We start from the raw sequence: 16755 nt of genomic DNA on the forward strand, positions 1-16755 counted from the left end.
TGTGCGGGCCTCCAGGAAGGGCGCCAGAGGACCCCCAGCCCAGGGAGCACAGGAATCCACTGCGGTGCTGCTTCTGGAAGGACAGGGAGTGGTGGCACTGGGGACTCAGGAAGAGCTCGGCCCCGAACCCATCATTGCTCCAACCTGGCCACTTGATCCCTCCATCATCCCTGCTCCCGGCCAGGCCCCCCCACCTCTCCTGAGGGCCAGTGGGGCCTCTGCACAGCCATCCCGGTCCCGGCGGGCCTCTGGCAGTGTGTGTCCGGACAGCAAAGTGAGGCTTTCACCACATGGATGGGATCAGCGCTCCCAGCTCCAGACCCTCCGATCCATCGCTGCTCTGCACACGGACGCCCGGTCAGCAAGCACCCTGAGCCTGCGAGACACCGCTCACCCAGCGAGCGTGGCCCTGTCCACTTGCTCCAAGCGGCTCCTCCTACTCCATCCCCGAGATCTCCTTCCCGGCGCCTTCGCCCACCTATAATTTTTTTTTTTTTTTGAGACAGAGTGTCACTCTGTCGCCCAGGCTAGAGTGCAGTGGTGTGATCTCGGCTCACTGCAAGCTCTGCCTCCCAGGTTCACGCTATTCTCCTGCCTCAGCCTCCTGAGTAGCTGGGACTACAGGTGCCCACCACCACGCCCTGCTAATTTTTTGTCTTTTTAGTAGAGACGAGGTTTCACCATGTTAGCCAGGATGGTCTCCATCTCCTGACCTCGTGATCTACCCTCCTCGGCCTCCCAAAGTGCTGGGATTACAGGCGTGAGCCACCGCGCCCGGCCTCGCCCACCCATTTTGCAAGGCCCTCGCCCACTCACTCCAGAAGCCCTGCCCACCCCATCCCTGGAGAGCCTGTCCCCGGCGCCCCGCCAAGTCACTCCGAGGCCCCGCCCACCCCTGGAAACTCGCCCACAACCCCGAGAGGCCCCGCCCACCCGTTCCCGGCGCCCAGCCCACCCCTCTGAGCTGACCTGGTGGGTCCCGCTCTCAGAGTTCCCCTATACCCCCACTGCCCCTGCCTGGAGCCGCGGACTCCCTACCGTGGAGTGCCCAGCCAGGAGCCAGAGCAGCTCAGGAAGAGAGGCTTGTTTAAAATTTGTTTATTTTAAAACATGAAACCCAAGCTGAATAGAAACCACAGAAATTACATTGACGAGATTTTTAGTATTTGCCAAGAAAAATAAAGCCCCCAAAGAAATAAAAATCAGCCCCCAAACCCAGTTCTAAAAAAACAAAAAAACACAGCGACAGTACATACAGCCATGGCCCTACGGAGGCTGGAGGAGGGGGAAATGCAAAATGGTTCAGGCCTCAGTTCCTGGATGTTAAATCACACTGGGGTGGGGGAGGTCAGATGCCCGGGCGGTGCGTGGGGCGGGGAGTAAACCGGGAGGCTGAGTCTTAAGATTATATATATATATTATATATAACAAATATGAAGTGGTTCAGTACACAACCATTATGGTTAAACACAAAACAAAGATCCCACAGGAGGGGCCCTGGTCCCCCGCCTGCCCCCGTCTGAGGTTCTGGGGTCCAGGGCGCTGCCTCACCACCCCTCCCAGGGCTGGGCAGAGCTGGCCCCAGGGCAGGAGCAAATGGTGCTTGGAACTCAAAATTGCATAGTGAGATGGGTGGGTGGGCAATGGGCCAGGGGCTGCTCCCAACCAGGCCCGTTCACTACCAAGCTTGCCATGACATGTGGAGGGCTCCTGGGGTAGTGGATGCCTGCTGAGGAGCCCCCTCGGTGAGGTAAGCCCATGGGCTCCTCCCTCTTGTCCCCAGGGCCACCCTGTCCTTCCAATGAAGCTGTGGGCCTGGGAGCTGTGAGACCCCCTGTGCAGGGTGAGAGTGGGGCCCGGCCACGGCAGCAGGCACCAGCCAGATGCCCCCAGTAGGTGTGGTGAGGTCATGGGATGGAGTAGTTAGGAACAGGGCACTGAAAACTCAGAACAAAAGTACAACCAACGGCAGGCGCTCCCCTCCACCTACTGAGGTGGGGTTTGAACCCCTTTTGATTTTCCCCGTTTCCTTTCTTCAACCTCGGTGAGTAGAAAGTCACAGACGGGCACACACGCACACCATGGTCGGGAGTCCCGAGACAGCACGAGGCTGGAAGCCCCGGCCTCGCCGCCTCTCGAGCTATGTCCATTCACCTGGCAGGCAGCCTCGCGGCCATGGACAGCATTTGTGCTTCTGAGCGGTCGCAGGGCGCTTGGCGGGCACCCAGGCCAGAGAGTGCCAGGGCCTCCCTCCCGGCCCTAGCTCTGGAGAGCTCCCCTGGCGGGTCAAGCCCAGAGGAAAGACTGGGCAGGTTGGCTGTGGTGGGGCCTCCGAGGGGGCTCAGAATGTCAGCCACGCGGGGCCTGAAGCAGAGGCCCCTCCACTGAGGTTTGGTCACGTCTGGGAAGCTCAGACGCCCTGGCTTGGGGTCCCAGGCCCATGGACTCCCCTCCCCACTCTGCCCTCCCACATCCCCATTTTTGGTCCCAAATACCAGCACAAAGAAAGGAGGGGTTCACAGAGGAAGGGCAGGGCAGAGCCTGGCCCCAGGGAAGGGATGAGGACATTTCCGGTCCAGGTAGCTGCCGGCTGCTCTGGGAGGAAGAGCCACGTGTCTGTAAACTCCTGGGGCTGGCGGCCCGTCCCCCTGCAGGGCCCGGCCTTGACCCCCGCACACGGCCATCCAGCTGCCCTCTGGCTGCCCCTGGCCTTGGCACAGGCATCAAGCCTCGAGGGCTGGGCTGGTTGGGCCAGGGCTAGGGCTGGAAGGGGCAGCACGTCCAATCCTGATGTGGCGTGGCTCTGCCCTCCACGGCGGGAAGCACAGCAAACATCGTACACTAAAGCCAAAAGCACCGTAGGGAAGCCTCGCTCCCACTTCACTGGGAGGGAGACCGAGGCCACAGGACCTCAGTCCACAGCCTGCGGGAGGTTCATTCCCAAGGACAGTCCTCCTGGGGCAGCACCTGCCTAGGGAGGGGTGTCCAGGCCCTTGGGCTGCCTGTTGGTCTTTGGCACCCCCTGGAGCACCCCATGAAGAAACGCTACTGCAGCCTTGACTCCCAGCCAGCTGCTCCGGCCTCGGCTCCAGCCCGGACTTGGGCTCACGCTGCCGGCTCTGGGCCAGCCAGGGGCACCCGTGGAGGCTGGGGGGTGAGGTTAGTGGTTAGTCCCAAGAGGGGATGGCAGGGGCTGAGGGACGTTCACAGACGGCTCGGGTCCAGCCCCTCAGGCCGGGGTCCTGGGACGCTGTACCTGTCACGGATGGAAATGGAACCAAGAAGGGAGGGAAGGGGGTGCCAGCGGTCCCCCTCAGCCCGCAGCCCCGGCCTGCCCTAGAGATGACAAATGTGGTTAGTGCAAAGAATGAACCAGACACAGCTGCCCAGTCTCTGGGTGGGGGAAGGGGGTTTGGCACCAAGAAGGCAGCCAGCACTGGGTGGCGGGTGAGCAGCCCGGGCTCCACGTGGCCCCTGCTGTCCATGGAGGGCTGGGGCCTCCGGCAGGGCGGGTGCTGAGGGAGAGAGTGAAGCTGAGGTGATGGAGAGAGGCCCTGCTGGAGGGGGCCTCTGGCAGCTGGCAGGAGGGGTGAGCCTGTGGGTGGGTGGGCTGCACGGGCAAGGAGGGCACTGCAGAGAGACAGGCACGCGGAGGGACCATGGCGGGACCGCAGGGCAGAGATGAGCAGGTGGCATGTGCCCGTCCCTCAGCGGCCAGCAGGCGCCAACACAGAGCGGCCCCAGCCGTGCCTGTGAACTAAGAAGGGGTCCACAGAAGTGCCGGGCAGGAAGAAGGAGAGCTGTGGAAGGAAGGGCCAGCGACAGCACAGGTTGGGTGCGGCCAGGACTTGTGGGTGCGGCGGCCATCTGCAGAGGGAGCGTGCCAGGATAGTAGGTGGCGTGCAGTGTTGGGGCATCGGCTGGTGGCAGCGTTCAGGTGTGACCCGAGTTGGCGGTACGGGCCCAGAGCCCCTGCGTCTCCACTGTGCCCCTGCGGGGAGGGGAGAGGAGGGCAAGCGGCCTGCAGACGCGTCCGGGGTGGGCCTGGTGCAGTGTGCGAGGGTCCGGCGGGTGGCCCGGGTGGAAGCGGCAGTGCTGGCACAGGGAGGGGCAGTTGGCACGTGGGGTGGGTGGCTGCCGGGCGCCGTCTAGTGGCTGCCGCTGGAGTCGGGGCGAGGCTGGCTCGTGGCGAGGTATTTGGCTCTCATGCTGGAGGTGTACTGGAGGGAGACAAGGGGGAGGTGTCAGCAGGGCCCCTGCATGGCACACGCAGTCAGGGGCGTCTTCCGCGTGGTCCTCACTCGGCTGAGCCAGAAGCCCTGGGGGCAGAATGGGACAGCACAGGGTGCCCTGACAGAGCCTACAGGGAGGGGCTCAGGAGGGGCCGCGGGTTGGGGGGCCCTGTGCTCTGGGCCTGGCTGGGGCTGAGGGAGGGGCAGCCCCCAGACTCGCCAGGTTCAGGGCAGGGGATGTCTGCTCTGAGGAAGGGTATACACACGGCCCCCCCATGCCCACATCAGCGGCATTCGGGCGTCGGGCCAGGCAGAGCTCTGCCACCCCCAGAAGCCACAGCTCCACGGCCCTACCTGCACCCAACATGCCCAGGACCTGAAGGACACAAACCAGCCACCCTTCAGGGCCAGGCCAAGGCCTCCTCCCAGCCCAGGGCCGGGTCCTCCTACAGCCAGGCCATAGCATGCAGGAGTACAGAGGCCCCAGCCTGAGGACATCCCCCGGGCCACTTTGCCCCTTCACGCTATGGAAGGAGAGCCCCCTAAGCCACACAGGAGGCTGAAACAATGCCGCCCACCACTCCCGTGGGGGACCCCACTGTGGGCTCCTGGAGGTCTTGGACTTAGGAACAGAGGCGGCTGCAGGGGGTGCTGCCGTGTGCCTGGCTCTGCAGCTGGCCTGCACGTTGTGGGTGCCCTCGTCCAGCCAGGAGTGTGAAGGTCTTGAGTGCACGTGTGTGTGCATGAGTGCATGTGTGTGCTCACAGAGAAACGCACACGCGCGAGGCATGTGCTGAGGCCAGACAGTGCAATGGACCCACAGGCCTGACGCGGGTCAGGAGCCGGCGGTGGTGAGGAGACCTGGCAGGCTGGCTCCCATCCCAGGTGGGCTCCAGAACCCCAGGGCCCCAGGGCCATCCCCACAGTCCCCAGACTCAGACGCACAGAGCTTCCCGGGTCCCCGAGAGCCCTCCTGGGACACCTAGAAGGTTTCGAGCAGCCTGTGGGGATGCCATGGAAGGGGTGGGAGGAAAGAGCCACGGCCCAGAGCCTCGTCATTCCACGGACATGCAGCACAAGGCGGGGGGTGGGGTGGGACGGGACGGGGCACACGCCCAGACCCCTGAAGGAGCCCAAGCAGGCACCCACACCACCGTGGGACCAGCGGGAGAAGCTCGCGTGCTCGCCGGCACACGCCTGTCCGTGTACACACCCCCGATATGCAGTTGGTGCCTCCAGGGCAGGGCCTGCTGGCCACACGCCCACGACCCTAGCCACATACAGGGGTCTGGGTGCATGGATTCCTCACTGGGAGGTGACAGAAGGGGCTGGGGCCACTTGGAGCTGGTGGCAGAGTCCCCAGAGGCCAAGCAGCTGGGCAGGGGGAGCCTGGAAGGGGACTTGCCAACCCCACTGTGAGGCTGGCAGACCCAGAGCCGGCATTAGAAGTCTCTGGCTGGGCTGCGGCGCTCAGAGCTGGCCCTGCCAACAGGAGCCGGACAGATGGAGCCCCAGCCCAGTGCCGACGGCAGGGCGGCAGTGAGTGCAGGGCAGAGGCGGGAGGCGCAGGCGGGTGGCCGTGCGGGGTGGGGGACCCGGTGGGTCAGTACCTGTCGCTCTGAGGGCACAGCTACCACAGCGTTCGGGCACTGTCCATGGGCTTAAACTGCCAGCCCGCGTGGCTGCCAGAGTCCAGGGCAGCCAGATAGCGCTAGGAGGGCCCAGGGTGGGTGGGGTGCAGGAGAGAGAGAGAGAGAGAGAGCGCGGCCTCAACGCCAGGGTGCGGGGCCGGGAGCGGGCTGTGGGCCATGTGATGGCAAGGACGAGGGCAGCCGAGTGGGACTGGGCCTGCACCTGGATGGCCTGAGGCTCACAGGGCTGGCCCCTCCCAGGCACCCCAGGCCCAGTTCTGTGCTACAGGGGACCACGACAGCGGCTCCGGGATGTGGATTTCTGAGCAAGGCAGTCTTCAGCCTCCCAAGCCCTGTCTGCCTCCTCCCCAGTCCCCCAGCTTTGCCACAAGCTCCTTCTCTTCGGCACCCTGTCCCCGCCTGCCTGTGTCTTACTCAGGAAGTCAGAGGGGACACCAGGCCTGGGCTGGAACAGCCAGGGGTGGACACTCAGGAAAAGACTCAAGGAAGACAAAGAAAAGGAGGCAGAGTCAGGGCCCCGGGAACTGGAGCGGTGGCACCCCACAGGTCCAGAAGGCACAGAGAATGGTGGGTGAGGCCAGGGAGGGCCTGGTGCAGGGCCGTGCCTATGAGCTGGGAGGGCCACAGTGGGGCCACACCTGCCCGCCCACCCTCTCTCCTTCCCCAAGAAAGGGCCTGAGAGCTGACCCACTGGGCGGCTGGCCCCGAGGCTGCCCACTCTGGCCCCAGGGCACTCCAAAGCTGGCCAGGAGGAGCTGGCAGGCCCACCCAGCCCTGTCTACTCAGGCCGGGCGCCCTGCAGAGAGGTCCCAGCTGGGAAGGGTCACCTAGGACCCCAGTGGTGGTGGCTCACAGCTGCCCCCAGAGCTTACACTAGCCGCACGTGCCACACCAGCCCACCGATGCAGTGGAACAGCGGATCCCCAAGGCTGAGCAGCCCCCCATCCACCCTCCTGCCCCAAGACTTACTGAGGGCGGCGGGGACTCGCGCCCAATGAGTGGGGTGTTCTCACAGCGGGGGTTCTGGAAATTAGCATTCTGGCTCCTGAGGCATGAGGGGAGAGAGGCCGTGAGTGCCTGCTGGCCACGTGGTCCCAGCTCCAGGTCGGGGGGCCCATGGGTGGGCCGGCTGTGCCCACCCAGCTCTGCCTGGCACCCTCATCTTTGATCCTGACTTCCACAGGGATGGGCATATCCATTCCCACTGGGGGTCCGATGAACCCAGCACAGTAACAAAGGGTTCAGAGAGGGCCCACAGAGAGACCCCTGCCCACCTGGGCCCAGCCAGAGTTCACTCCCTCCGAGCCACCTGCCCACCATGTAGCTGGGCCCTGAGGTCCTTGGCCACAGAGTCCTTGTGCCCTGGACACGGAACCTCCATGTGACCACGTGGCCTCCCCATGGCCCCTGGACCGTGTTCACCTGGGGCAGGAGGCACTCAAGGCCAGGGCTCCCCAGCCCAGAGGCTGCCCCTTCTCCAACCCCTTCCCTCGAGCTAGCGCCAGCCTGGATCCAGGCTCTCAGCTGCGATGTGTCTGCTGGCCCCACTAGGCCCCCCTCAACTCACATGTACTCAGTGACCGGGGCGTTGCTGACGGTGTGGGCCGCGGCCGGGATGCTGGTCTCACTGCCATAGCTGCTGCCACAGCTGTACAGGCTGGGCATGTGGACGCGGTAAAGGCTGTCGTGCGCCTGCCGTGGCCCTGGAGCGGCCTCCTCCTCCCCGTCCTCATCAGGGCCTCTGTGAGGAGGGACACGCAGCACAGGCTCAGGCCCCAGCAGGAAGGAGCTGGCCACAGATCCACAGGGGTCAGCTCTGGTGCAGACAGACACTTCTGGTTCCAGTCCTGGCTCGGCCACGTGCATACTACATGTGGGACTATGAGCAGGTCACCCGGCTCTGCATCCAGCCCTGCCCTTGCAAGGTGGGGTGCTAAGAGACCGGTGTGGTCACCTGAGTGCCAGGCCCTGTACTGTGGCCTGTGCATGGCAAGGCTGGCTGGCTGCTTACTGAAAAAAGAGTGTGGGGCCCCTCCTGGGAGGGTACAAGAGGCTAGCGTGCCTCTTAAGGGCGCAGGAGGCTGGGGTGTCTCTTGGCTCTGCAGGATCCAACCGCACCCTTGGGTGGCCTGAGCCAGTTTTCCCAGCCCTGCTGCCCTCTGGCTTTCTGTCTTCCACTCTACGCGAGCCTCTGGCACTCTGGAGCTCCTCCACACTCCAAGAGGTCCCAGATGGGACCCAGGATAGGTTGCCTGGCAGCAAGCACTTCAGAAACAGGACAGTGGTAGCTTTTGGCTGCACAGGGGCCACCAGCCAAGCCCCTCACACGCAGTGGTTCATTGAGTGCCCACTCGACACTCCAGCTGAGTCCTCTTACAACTCCCTTTTTACAGTGAGGGAAACTGAGGCCCAGAGTGGTTAAGTGACTTGCCCACATCATACAATAGGCAAGGATAGAGACAGGATCTGAATCTAGCCCTGTGGGTCCAGGGCTATGCTCTTATCTACTCCCCTATGTCTGCCATCTTTGTTGCCACTGACACCATCACCACCACCATCACCAACATCACCAACATCACCAATGCCATCACCATCACCATCATCATCATCACTATCACCACAACCACACCACCATTACCATCACCATCACCACCACCACAACCACCATCACCATTACCATCACCACCAGCATCACCACTGCCATCACCATTATCACCATCATCACCACTATCATCACCCATCACCATTACCACAACCACCATCACCACCACCATCACCATCATCATCACCATCATCACCAATATCACCACTGCCAACACCATTGTCATCGCCACTGTCATCATCACCACCATCACCAACATCATCACCATCATCACCACCACCATCATGATCACCATCATCACCATCACCACCACCACCATCACCATTACCATCATCACCAACATCACCACTGCCATCACCATCACCACAACCACCATCACCATCATCACCACCATCACCATCATGATCACCATTACCATCATCACCAACATCACCAATGCCATCACCATCACCACAACCACCACCACCATTACCATCATCACCAACATCACCATTATCATCACCATCATCACCATCACCATCACAACCACCATCACCACCATCACCATCACCATCATCACTAATATCACCACTGCCAACACCATTGTCATCGCCACTATCATCACCATCACCAACATCATCACCATCACCACCACCATGATCACCATCATCACCATCATCACCATCATCACCAACATCACCACTGCCATCACCATTATCATCACCACCGTCATCATCATCACCATCACAACCACCATCACCAACATCATCACCATCACCGTCATCACCACCATCACCACCACCACCATCACCACCACCATCATTACCACCATTACCACTGCCATCATTACCATCACCATATCATTATGGCCACCACCATCATGATCACCATGACCACCACAATCATCACTATCACCGTCATTATCACCATCACCATCACCACCATGACCATCATTACCACCATCACCGTTATCACCACCACAATCATCACCATCACCACCTCCATCACCACTACCACCATCATCGGCAGCATCACTCTCACCATCACAAAGGAAGATCATAGAAATCCAGACAAAAGGAAGAAATCTGAGCTGAGCTACCTGCCGTCCATGTTGGGCCACCAAGCAGCAGCCACAGTCCAAGAGGGGAGGTGAAGGTCTCAAAGATAAGCCATGGGAGCCCCGGCAAGGGAAGGGGCCTGTCACCTCTATACACCACTCAACCCAGTACTGAGTGGGGAGACTCAGGCAGGGGCCACCAGGACCCCCACTTCAAAGGGGAGGACATAGTGGCTCCAGGGGAGCTGGCTTCTATCCTGGTCACTCAGCTGGGGGCCACAGCTACCTGGACTACCCCGGCAGAGCTAAGCCTGCACAGCGGACCATTGACCTTTCTCCCACAGCTCCGCGCACCTGCACCCCATGGTGGGGGACCCCTGCCTGGGAGGGGGTGTGGAGTAGACAGTCCGAGGCCAGCTCTCAGGGCGTAGGGCATAGAGCCAGTCTGGGGACAGGGGACCCCAGTCCTCCCCACTGCCTGCTCTGGACTCCTGCAACCCAGGCCAGGAGCTCCTCCACGCTGTTTTCCTCCTGTGGAATGGGGAGGCTCACCCGGGAGCCGGCAGCCTCAGAGACACCACAGAGGCCTAGGGAGGGTCACCAGGTGAGGAGGTGTCTGTCCCTCACCTCTGGGACTGACACACAGGTGTCCATAAAGGCATGCCCCTGAAGCGTCCTGCATGCCACGTGGCCTGGGGCAACCTCCCGTGACCGCCGGGGCTCCTCACCTCTTCTGCTGCCAGGTGTGTGGGACGCTGCAGACGATGGAGCTGAACATGAGGGCTGTGACGAAGGAGAAGAGGGCCAGGTAGATGAGGCCCTCCACGCCGTCATAGCAGAAGCCGGTCAGCGCCTGCACGTAGTCCTGAGGCCGCGGGACGAGACAGCAGGATTCAGAGACAGGGAGGGTGGAGGGGGCAGTGTGAGGCCCTCAGTCCAGCCATGGTGGCCTGGACCACCCCCCAGAGGCGGGACTGAGGGCCCACTGTCTAATGGGGGTCCCCATCCTTCTGAGCAGCTGCTCCCCTGTTCCCACCCCACAAGCCGCCATGGCCCTGCCTCTCACCAGATGCAGGCTGCGGCAGTCCACCAGGGCGGTGAGGTGCTGCAGGTTCACCTCCGTGCCGTTCAGCACCTCCTGGACACGGAGGAGGGGGTCCTGGGGGACACGCACCACAGGTGGTCAGCACTTCATTTGGATGGAGAACCTTGAGCCAGCTTCGCCCCGTCTTGGAAGCCCCCAGGTCTCCCTCTACCCCACAGTCTGCCACTGAGATACCCCCCACCCTGGGGTCTCAGTGCAGGTCCTAAGGACGAGGACTCTGGGCCTTGAGAATGGCGACCTCAGGCCCCTCCCCAGACCCATGGGGTCCACCAAGGACACGAGGACCCGGGAGTGCCTGTCCAGTGTGGTCGCCACTATGTGCAGACAGACCTCCCTTTACCGTAATGGTAGAAACAACGAACCCCCACATGTCTACAGACAAGGACCTGCTCTGCTTTTAAAAGCATTATTTCAGTCAGGCGCGGTGGCTCATGCCTGTAATCCCAGCACTTTGGGAGGCTGAGGCGGGTGGATCACGAGGTCAAGAGATCGAGACCATCCTGGCTAACACGGTGAAACCCCGTCTCTACTAAACATACAAAAAAAATTTGGGCGTGGTGGCAGGCGCCTGTAGTCCCAGCTACTCAGGAGGCTGAGGCAGGAGAATGGCGTGAACCCGGGAGGCGGAGCTTGCAGTGAGCCGAGATCGCACCACTGCACTCCAGCCTGGCGACAGAGCGAGACTCCGTCTCAAAAAAAAAAAAAAAAAAGGTATTATTTCAAGGAACAGTTAAAAGCAAGGCAAAAGCCTCATGTTGACTGACAAAACTCTCCAAGCAGAGTGAGCGCGGTCCTGTAACATGTCCGTGTGCTTGCCGGTGCTCACGTGTGTGCATGCGTGTGCACCTGTGCACGGACACCGCCAGCTCTGTCTCACGCCTGGAGAAGCGGCTGCACAGAAACACTGCCAGGCTGACCGGGACTCCACAGGAGCTGCGACTGGGCCCAGTGCTGCCTTTTACGGCACGTTTTCTTTTTTTTTTTTTTGAGACGGAGTCTCGCTCTGTCGCCAGGCTGGAGTGCAGTGGCCGGATCTCAGCTCACTGCAAGCTCCGCCTCCCGGGTTCACGCCATTCTCTTGCCTCAGCCTCCCGAGTAGCTGGGACTACAGGCGCCTGCCACCTCGCCCGGCTAGTTTTTTGTATTTTTTAGTAGAGACGGGGTTTCACCATGTTAGCCAGGATGGTCTCGATCTCCTGACCTCGTGATCCGCCCGCCTCAGCCTCCCAAAATGCTAGGATTACAGGCCTGAGCCACCGCGCCCGGCCAGCACGTTTTCTAAGGACCCGCTACAATCCTGAAATGGATTTTGGGGCCAGGCATGGTGCCTCACACCTGTAATCCCAGTGCTTTGGGAGGCCAAGGCAGGTGGATCACTTGAGGCCAAGAGTTGGAGACCAGCCTGGGCAACATGGTGAAACCCCGTCTCTACTAAAAATACAAAAATTAGCTGGGCATGGTGGCGCATGCCTCTAATCCCAGCTACTCAGGAGGCTGAGGCAGGAGAATCGCTTGACTCAGGAGGCGAAGGTTGCTGTGAGCCGAGATCACAGCACCGCACTCCAGCCTGGGCAACAGAGTGAGACTGTCTCAAAAAAAAAAAAAAAAGATTTCGGGATAATAGAGCCTACTGTTATAGGCTGAATGGTGCCTCCAGAATTCCTGTGTTGCAGTCCTAACCCCCAGAACTTCAGAAAGGGGCTGCATTTGGAGACAGAGCCTTTAAAGAGGTGTTGAAGGTAAACCAAGGTCACGTGGGTGGGTCCTAGCCCCATGTGACAGATGTCCTTCTAAGAAGAGGAAAATTAGCTGGGGGTGGTGCAGGCGCCTGTAATCCCAGCTACTCAGCAGGGGAATCGCTGGAACCTGGGAGGCGGAGAGGTTGCGGTGAGCTGAGATTGCGCCACTGCACTCCAGCCTGGGCGACAGAGCGAGACTGTCTCAAAATAAATAAATAAATAAATAAAAATAAAAAAGAAGAGATCAGGACACAGACACCCACAGAGGGATGGCCCTGCAAAGACAGTGGGAAAAGACGCCGTCTACAAGCAAAAGGGAGGCCCTGGAAGAAGCCGGCCCTGCCAAGAGCTGAGATGAGAAACGTTTGCTGCGGAGGCTGCCCCGTCTGGGGTGCCGTGCTATGGGGGGGGTCCCAGGAAATGATTCCACCTCTCTACCCATTCGAGTGCAAACACACCAAGGCGGGGCTCCCGCTGTAACAAAAATTCTAAAAAGTAACTTTAAATCAAAGCTGTGTGTGTGTGTGTATAATTTTTACTTATTTTTAATTTGTATGTTTATGTGTGTGCATATGTTTTATATATATATAGAGAGAGAGACAGAGAGAGAGAGAGAGAGAGAGAGGGTCTTGCTCTGTTGTCCAGGCTGGGGTGAAGTGGTGCCATCACAGCTCACTACAGCTCTGAACTCCTGGGCTCAAGCAATCCTCCTGCCTCAGCCTCCCAAGTAGCTGGGATTACAGGCGTGCTTCACCATGCCTAGCTAGTTTTTGCGTTTTTTGTAGAATGGGGTCTTGCTATGTTGCCCAGGATGGTCTCGAACTCCTGGGTTCAAGTGATCCCCTTGCCTTAGCCCCCCCAAAGTGCGGGGATGACAGGCATGAGTGCCGTGTGCCCTGGGTGTGTATACACATTTGTCTGCTTTTAGCTTTGTGAAGAGCTCCTTGGAGAAGGGCCAACTGCTCCCAAATGGAGTCTGAGACCCACACTTGTGCCCACAGACGCACTCCTCCCTCTCATGTCCAGTGCTGGGGCGGTGTGCACAGGGGCAGGGATCCCCACAGGTGGACCAAACACCTCCAAAGAGATTTGGGTTTTATCAAGAGTATAGCAACATATGTATTTTTTATTTTTAATTTATTCTTTGAGACAGAGTCTCGCTCCGTCACCCAGGCTGGAGTGCAGTGGTGTGATCTTCGCTCACTGCAATCTCTGCCTCCCAGGTTCAAGCGATTCTCCTGCCCCAGCCTCCCGAGTAGCTGGGATTACAGGCGTGCACCACCACGCCCAGCTAATTTATGTATTTTTAGTAGAGACAGGGTTTCACCATGTTGGTCAGGCTGGTCTTGAACTCCTGGGTTCAGGTGATTCGCCCACCTCGGCCTCCCAAAGTGCTACGATTACAGGCATGAGCCACTGCGCCGGGCCTTTATTTTTTAAAACATATTATAGAAATGGCCGGGCCCAAAACACTACAGGGAAAAACAAGAATCCTCTCAAATCTCCACAGTGCCCCCAGGGCACTCACCCTGAGAATGGATCTGATCCTGTTACTCTCTTCCCTCATCTCTTTCCATTTTCTTCAAATTTTTTTTAAATATAAAGAGGTTGTATTACTTTTTAAACAAAGAATAAAGTTATTTTTTAAAAGTTGGGTGTGGTGGGCCAGGCGCGGTGGCTCACGCCTGTAATCCCAGCACTTTGGGAGACCCAGGCAGGTGGATCACGAGGTCAGGAGATTGAGACCATCCTGGCTAACACAGTGAAATCTTGTCTCTACTAAAAATACAAAAAAAAAAAAAATTACAAAAAATCAGCCGGGTGTGGTGGCAGGCGCCTGTAATCCCAGCTACTCGGGAGGCTGAGGCAGGAGAATGGCGTGAACCCGGGAGGCGGAGCCTGCAGTGAGCCGAGATCGCACCACTGCACTCCAGCCTGGGTGACAGAGTGAGAGTCCATCTCAACTACAAAAAAAAAAAAAAAAGTTGGGTGTTGTGGCTCATGTCTGTCATCCCAGCCCTGAGACCCACCTGGGCAACACAGCAAGCGCCTGTCTCAAAAGAAATGATTTTTAAAACCTACCAAAAATTCCCAGGGGAAAAGAATGAAGGAGGGAGGAAGAGGCTAACGCAGAAAAAGCTGGGGAAGGAAACACCAGGTCCCCACTCGGCCAGCCTGGTGCCTTCTCCAAATTCGCCGAGCTGTGTTTGCACCCAATTTTCTTTCATGCTGAGAAAAGAGGACCCCTGCCCGCCCCAGTGCCTGCCCTGCAGCCCCTCACCTTAGTGGCCGGCTGCTCCGAGGGGACGGTCCTCAAAAGCTCAGCCACGACATCCTGCATCTCCACCAGCGCCTTGTGGCTGCCAGACAGCTTCTGCTCCAGAGAGGAGACCAAGTCCATGGGTGCCGCGGGGTCCGCCTGCCTCTCCCTCCCCAGGACACTCCAACATGGCCACCAGCAAGGTGTCCAGCCCGGGAGGCCATCAAGGCTCCACCCTGCAGGCCAACAGCGCACTCCCTACCCTTGCTTCCCCCGGGGACACACCCAGAGACCACAGAGCCCTGAGGTGGCAACAGCCAACCACACACCCACACCAGTAAGCAAAGCACAGTCACATGGCCCTCAGCATTCAGAGGGTCACGTGCTATCAGTGAAATGACCGGCAGTGCATACGGGGCTTGACCAGTTGGTGTGGCCGACCTCTTCAAACTCCCCCACCAGGACGCCTGAACACGGTTACCCTACAGAGGCATCCCTGGGGCTCCTCCTTCCCCCACCAAGGCCAACACAAGGAGCAAAAGCAGTCCCAGCGATGCGGGTGCATTGAGCAGGTCACCCCGAAAGGCTCTCAGCCAGGTCACCAGGTCACTGGCATGGTAACCCCAGGGACCATTGGTGACATCCACATGGCCTCTGTCCAGCTCCCTCCCCCAGTTCCCCAGTCCTGCAGGCTGAGGAGCCAGGCCCCAGGCCTGCTGGGCCCCTCCACACAGAGCAATGTACTTCAGACTCTCCTGAACCCAAGTCCTGGCCTCCCAGGCTCTCACCTGCTGGAAGGGGTTGGTGGCGCGCGGTGAGCAGGCCAGGTAATACTGCAGGATGTCTGCGGAGAGATGTCAGGGCAGGCTGAGCCACAACGGCTGTCCCTGTGTGACTGCGTGCAAGTGTGCACGTGTCTGCACGCATGTCTTCAGGGCATGTCTGTGTGCATGCTTACATGTGTGCATATGTGTCTGCATGCACCTGTTACATATGTGCATGTGTCTGCATGTTTACTTACACATGCATGTGTCTGTGTGCACGTTTATGTGTGCATGTGTCTGTGTTTATATGTGTGCATGTGTCTGTTTATGTGTGCATATCTGTGTGTGCATGTGTCTTTATATGTGTGCATGTCTGTGTGTGCACGTGTCTGTTTATATGTGTGCATGTCTGTGTGTGCATGTGTCTGTTTATATGTGTGCGTGTGCATGTGTCTGTTTATATGTGTGCATGTCTGTGTACATGTGTTTATATGTGTGCATGTCTGTGTGTGCACGTGTGTTTATATGTGTGCATGTCTGTGTGTGCACATGTGTCTGTTTATATGTGTGCATGTCTGTGTGTGCATGTGTCTTCGCATGTGTGTAACATGCATATGTCTGTGTGTGTGACAGTGGGGTCTGGACTCCCATCAAGCCAGGGTCCCCACACATTGCCCCTTGCCTGGGTTCCACCTTCTGAACTCTTTACAAGTTCAGTTCTTCCAATTATAAAAGAACATTAAAAAAATGTTTTAGGCTGGGCGCGGTGGCTCACGCCTGTAATCCCAGCACTTTGGGAGATCGAGGCAGACGGATCACAAGGTCAGGAGTTCGAGACCAGACTGACCAACATGGTGAAACACGGTCTCTACTAAAAATACAAAAATTAGCCGGGCGTGGTGGCGCATGCCTGTGATCCCAGGTACTCAGGAGGCTGAGGCAGGAGAATCGTTTGAACCCAGGAGGGGGAGGTTGCAGTGAGCCGAGACTGCGCCACTGCACTCCAGCCTGGGTGACAGATAGAGTGAGATTCCGTCTCAAAAACAAACAGGAAAAAGGTTTTAAACGTTGAAAAAATGATGAAAGTATTGAGCAACATAGGAGAGCACCAGGCATCACTGTGGCCACCCGTGCAGTGAAGCCAGTGGGGCTGGCCTTGCTGCCTTCTGGGAGGGGCTGTCTGGCCCACAGGCTGGAGCTCACACATGTGTGTACATGTACATGTGCAGGGGAACTGCTCATACTTGATAAGACCCCCAAAGGCCGCCGGCAGTAGGGACCTGGAGGGACCAGGCTGACAGCACTGGGGCCAAGGACAGTGCTGGGTAACACTGAGTGGTCACCAGCCCTCCCGGCCCCCAGTAG

The 16755-nt window shown here is 59.1% G+C and overlaps 1 protein-coding gene across 2 annotated transcripts in view; it reads right to left on the minus strand.

The window, feature by feature from the left end:
• Positions 1–1081: 1081 nt before the first annotated feature.
• Positions 1082–16755, minus strand: part of TTYH3 (tweety family member 3) — a 34990-nt gene continuing 19316 nt past the window's right edge. The window contains exons 8-15 of one of the 2 annotated variants that reach the window (XM_025379907.1): positions 15415–15470; positions 14648–14740; positions 10589–10681; positions 10251–10387; positions 7452–7625; positions 6854–6929; positions 5843–5943; positions 4090–4220 (exon numbers count right to left, since the gene is read on the minus strand). In XM_025379907.1, the coding sequence (XP_025235692.1) occupies positions 5863–5943; positions 6854–6929; positions 7452–7625; positions 10251–10387; positions 10589–10681; positions 14648–14740; positions 15415–15470 (710 nt within the window). In that variant the 3' untranslated portion in view covers positions 4090–4220; positions 5843–5862. Of the gene's footprint in view, positions 4221–5842; positions 5944–6853; positions 6930–7451; positions 7626–10250; positions 10388–10588; positions 10682–14647; positions 14741–15414; positions 15471–16755 lie in introns of both variants that reach the window. The other variant, XM_025379908.1, reaches the window with a different exon arrangement.

Source organism: Theropithecus gelada, chromosome 3 (assembly GCF_003255815.1).
Source record: "Theropithecus gelada isolate Dixy chromosome 3, Tgel_1.0, whole genome shotgun sequence".
Classification (NCBI taxonomy): Eukaryota; Metazoa; Chordata; class Mammalia; order Primates; family Cercopithecidae; genus Theropithecus; species Theropithecus gelada.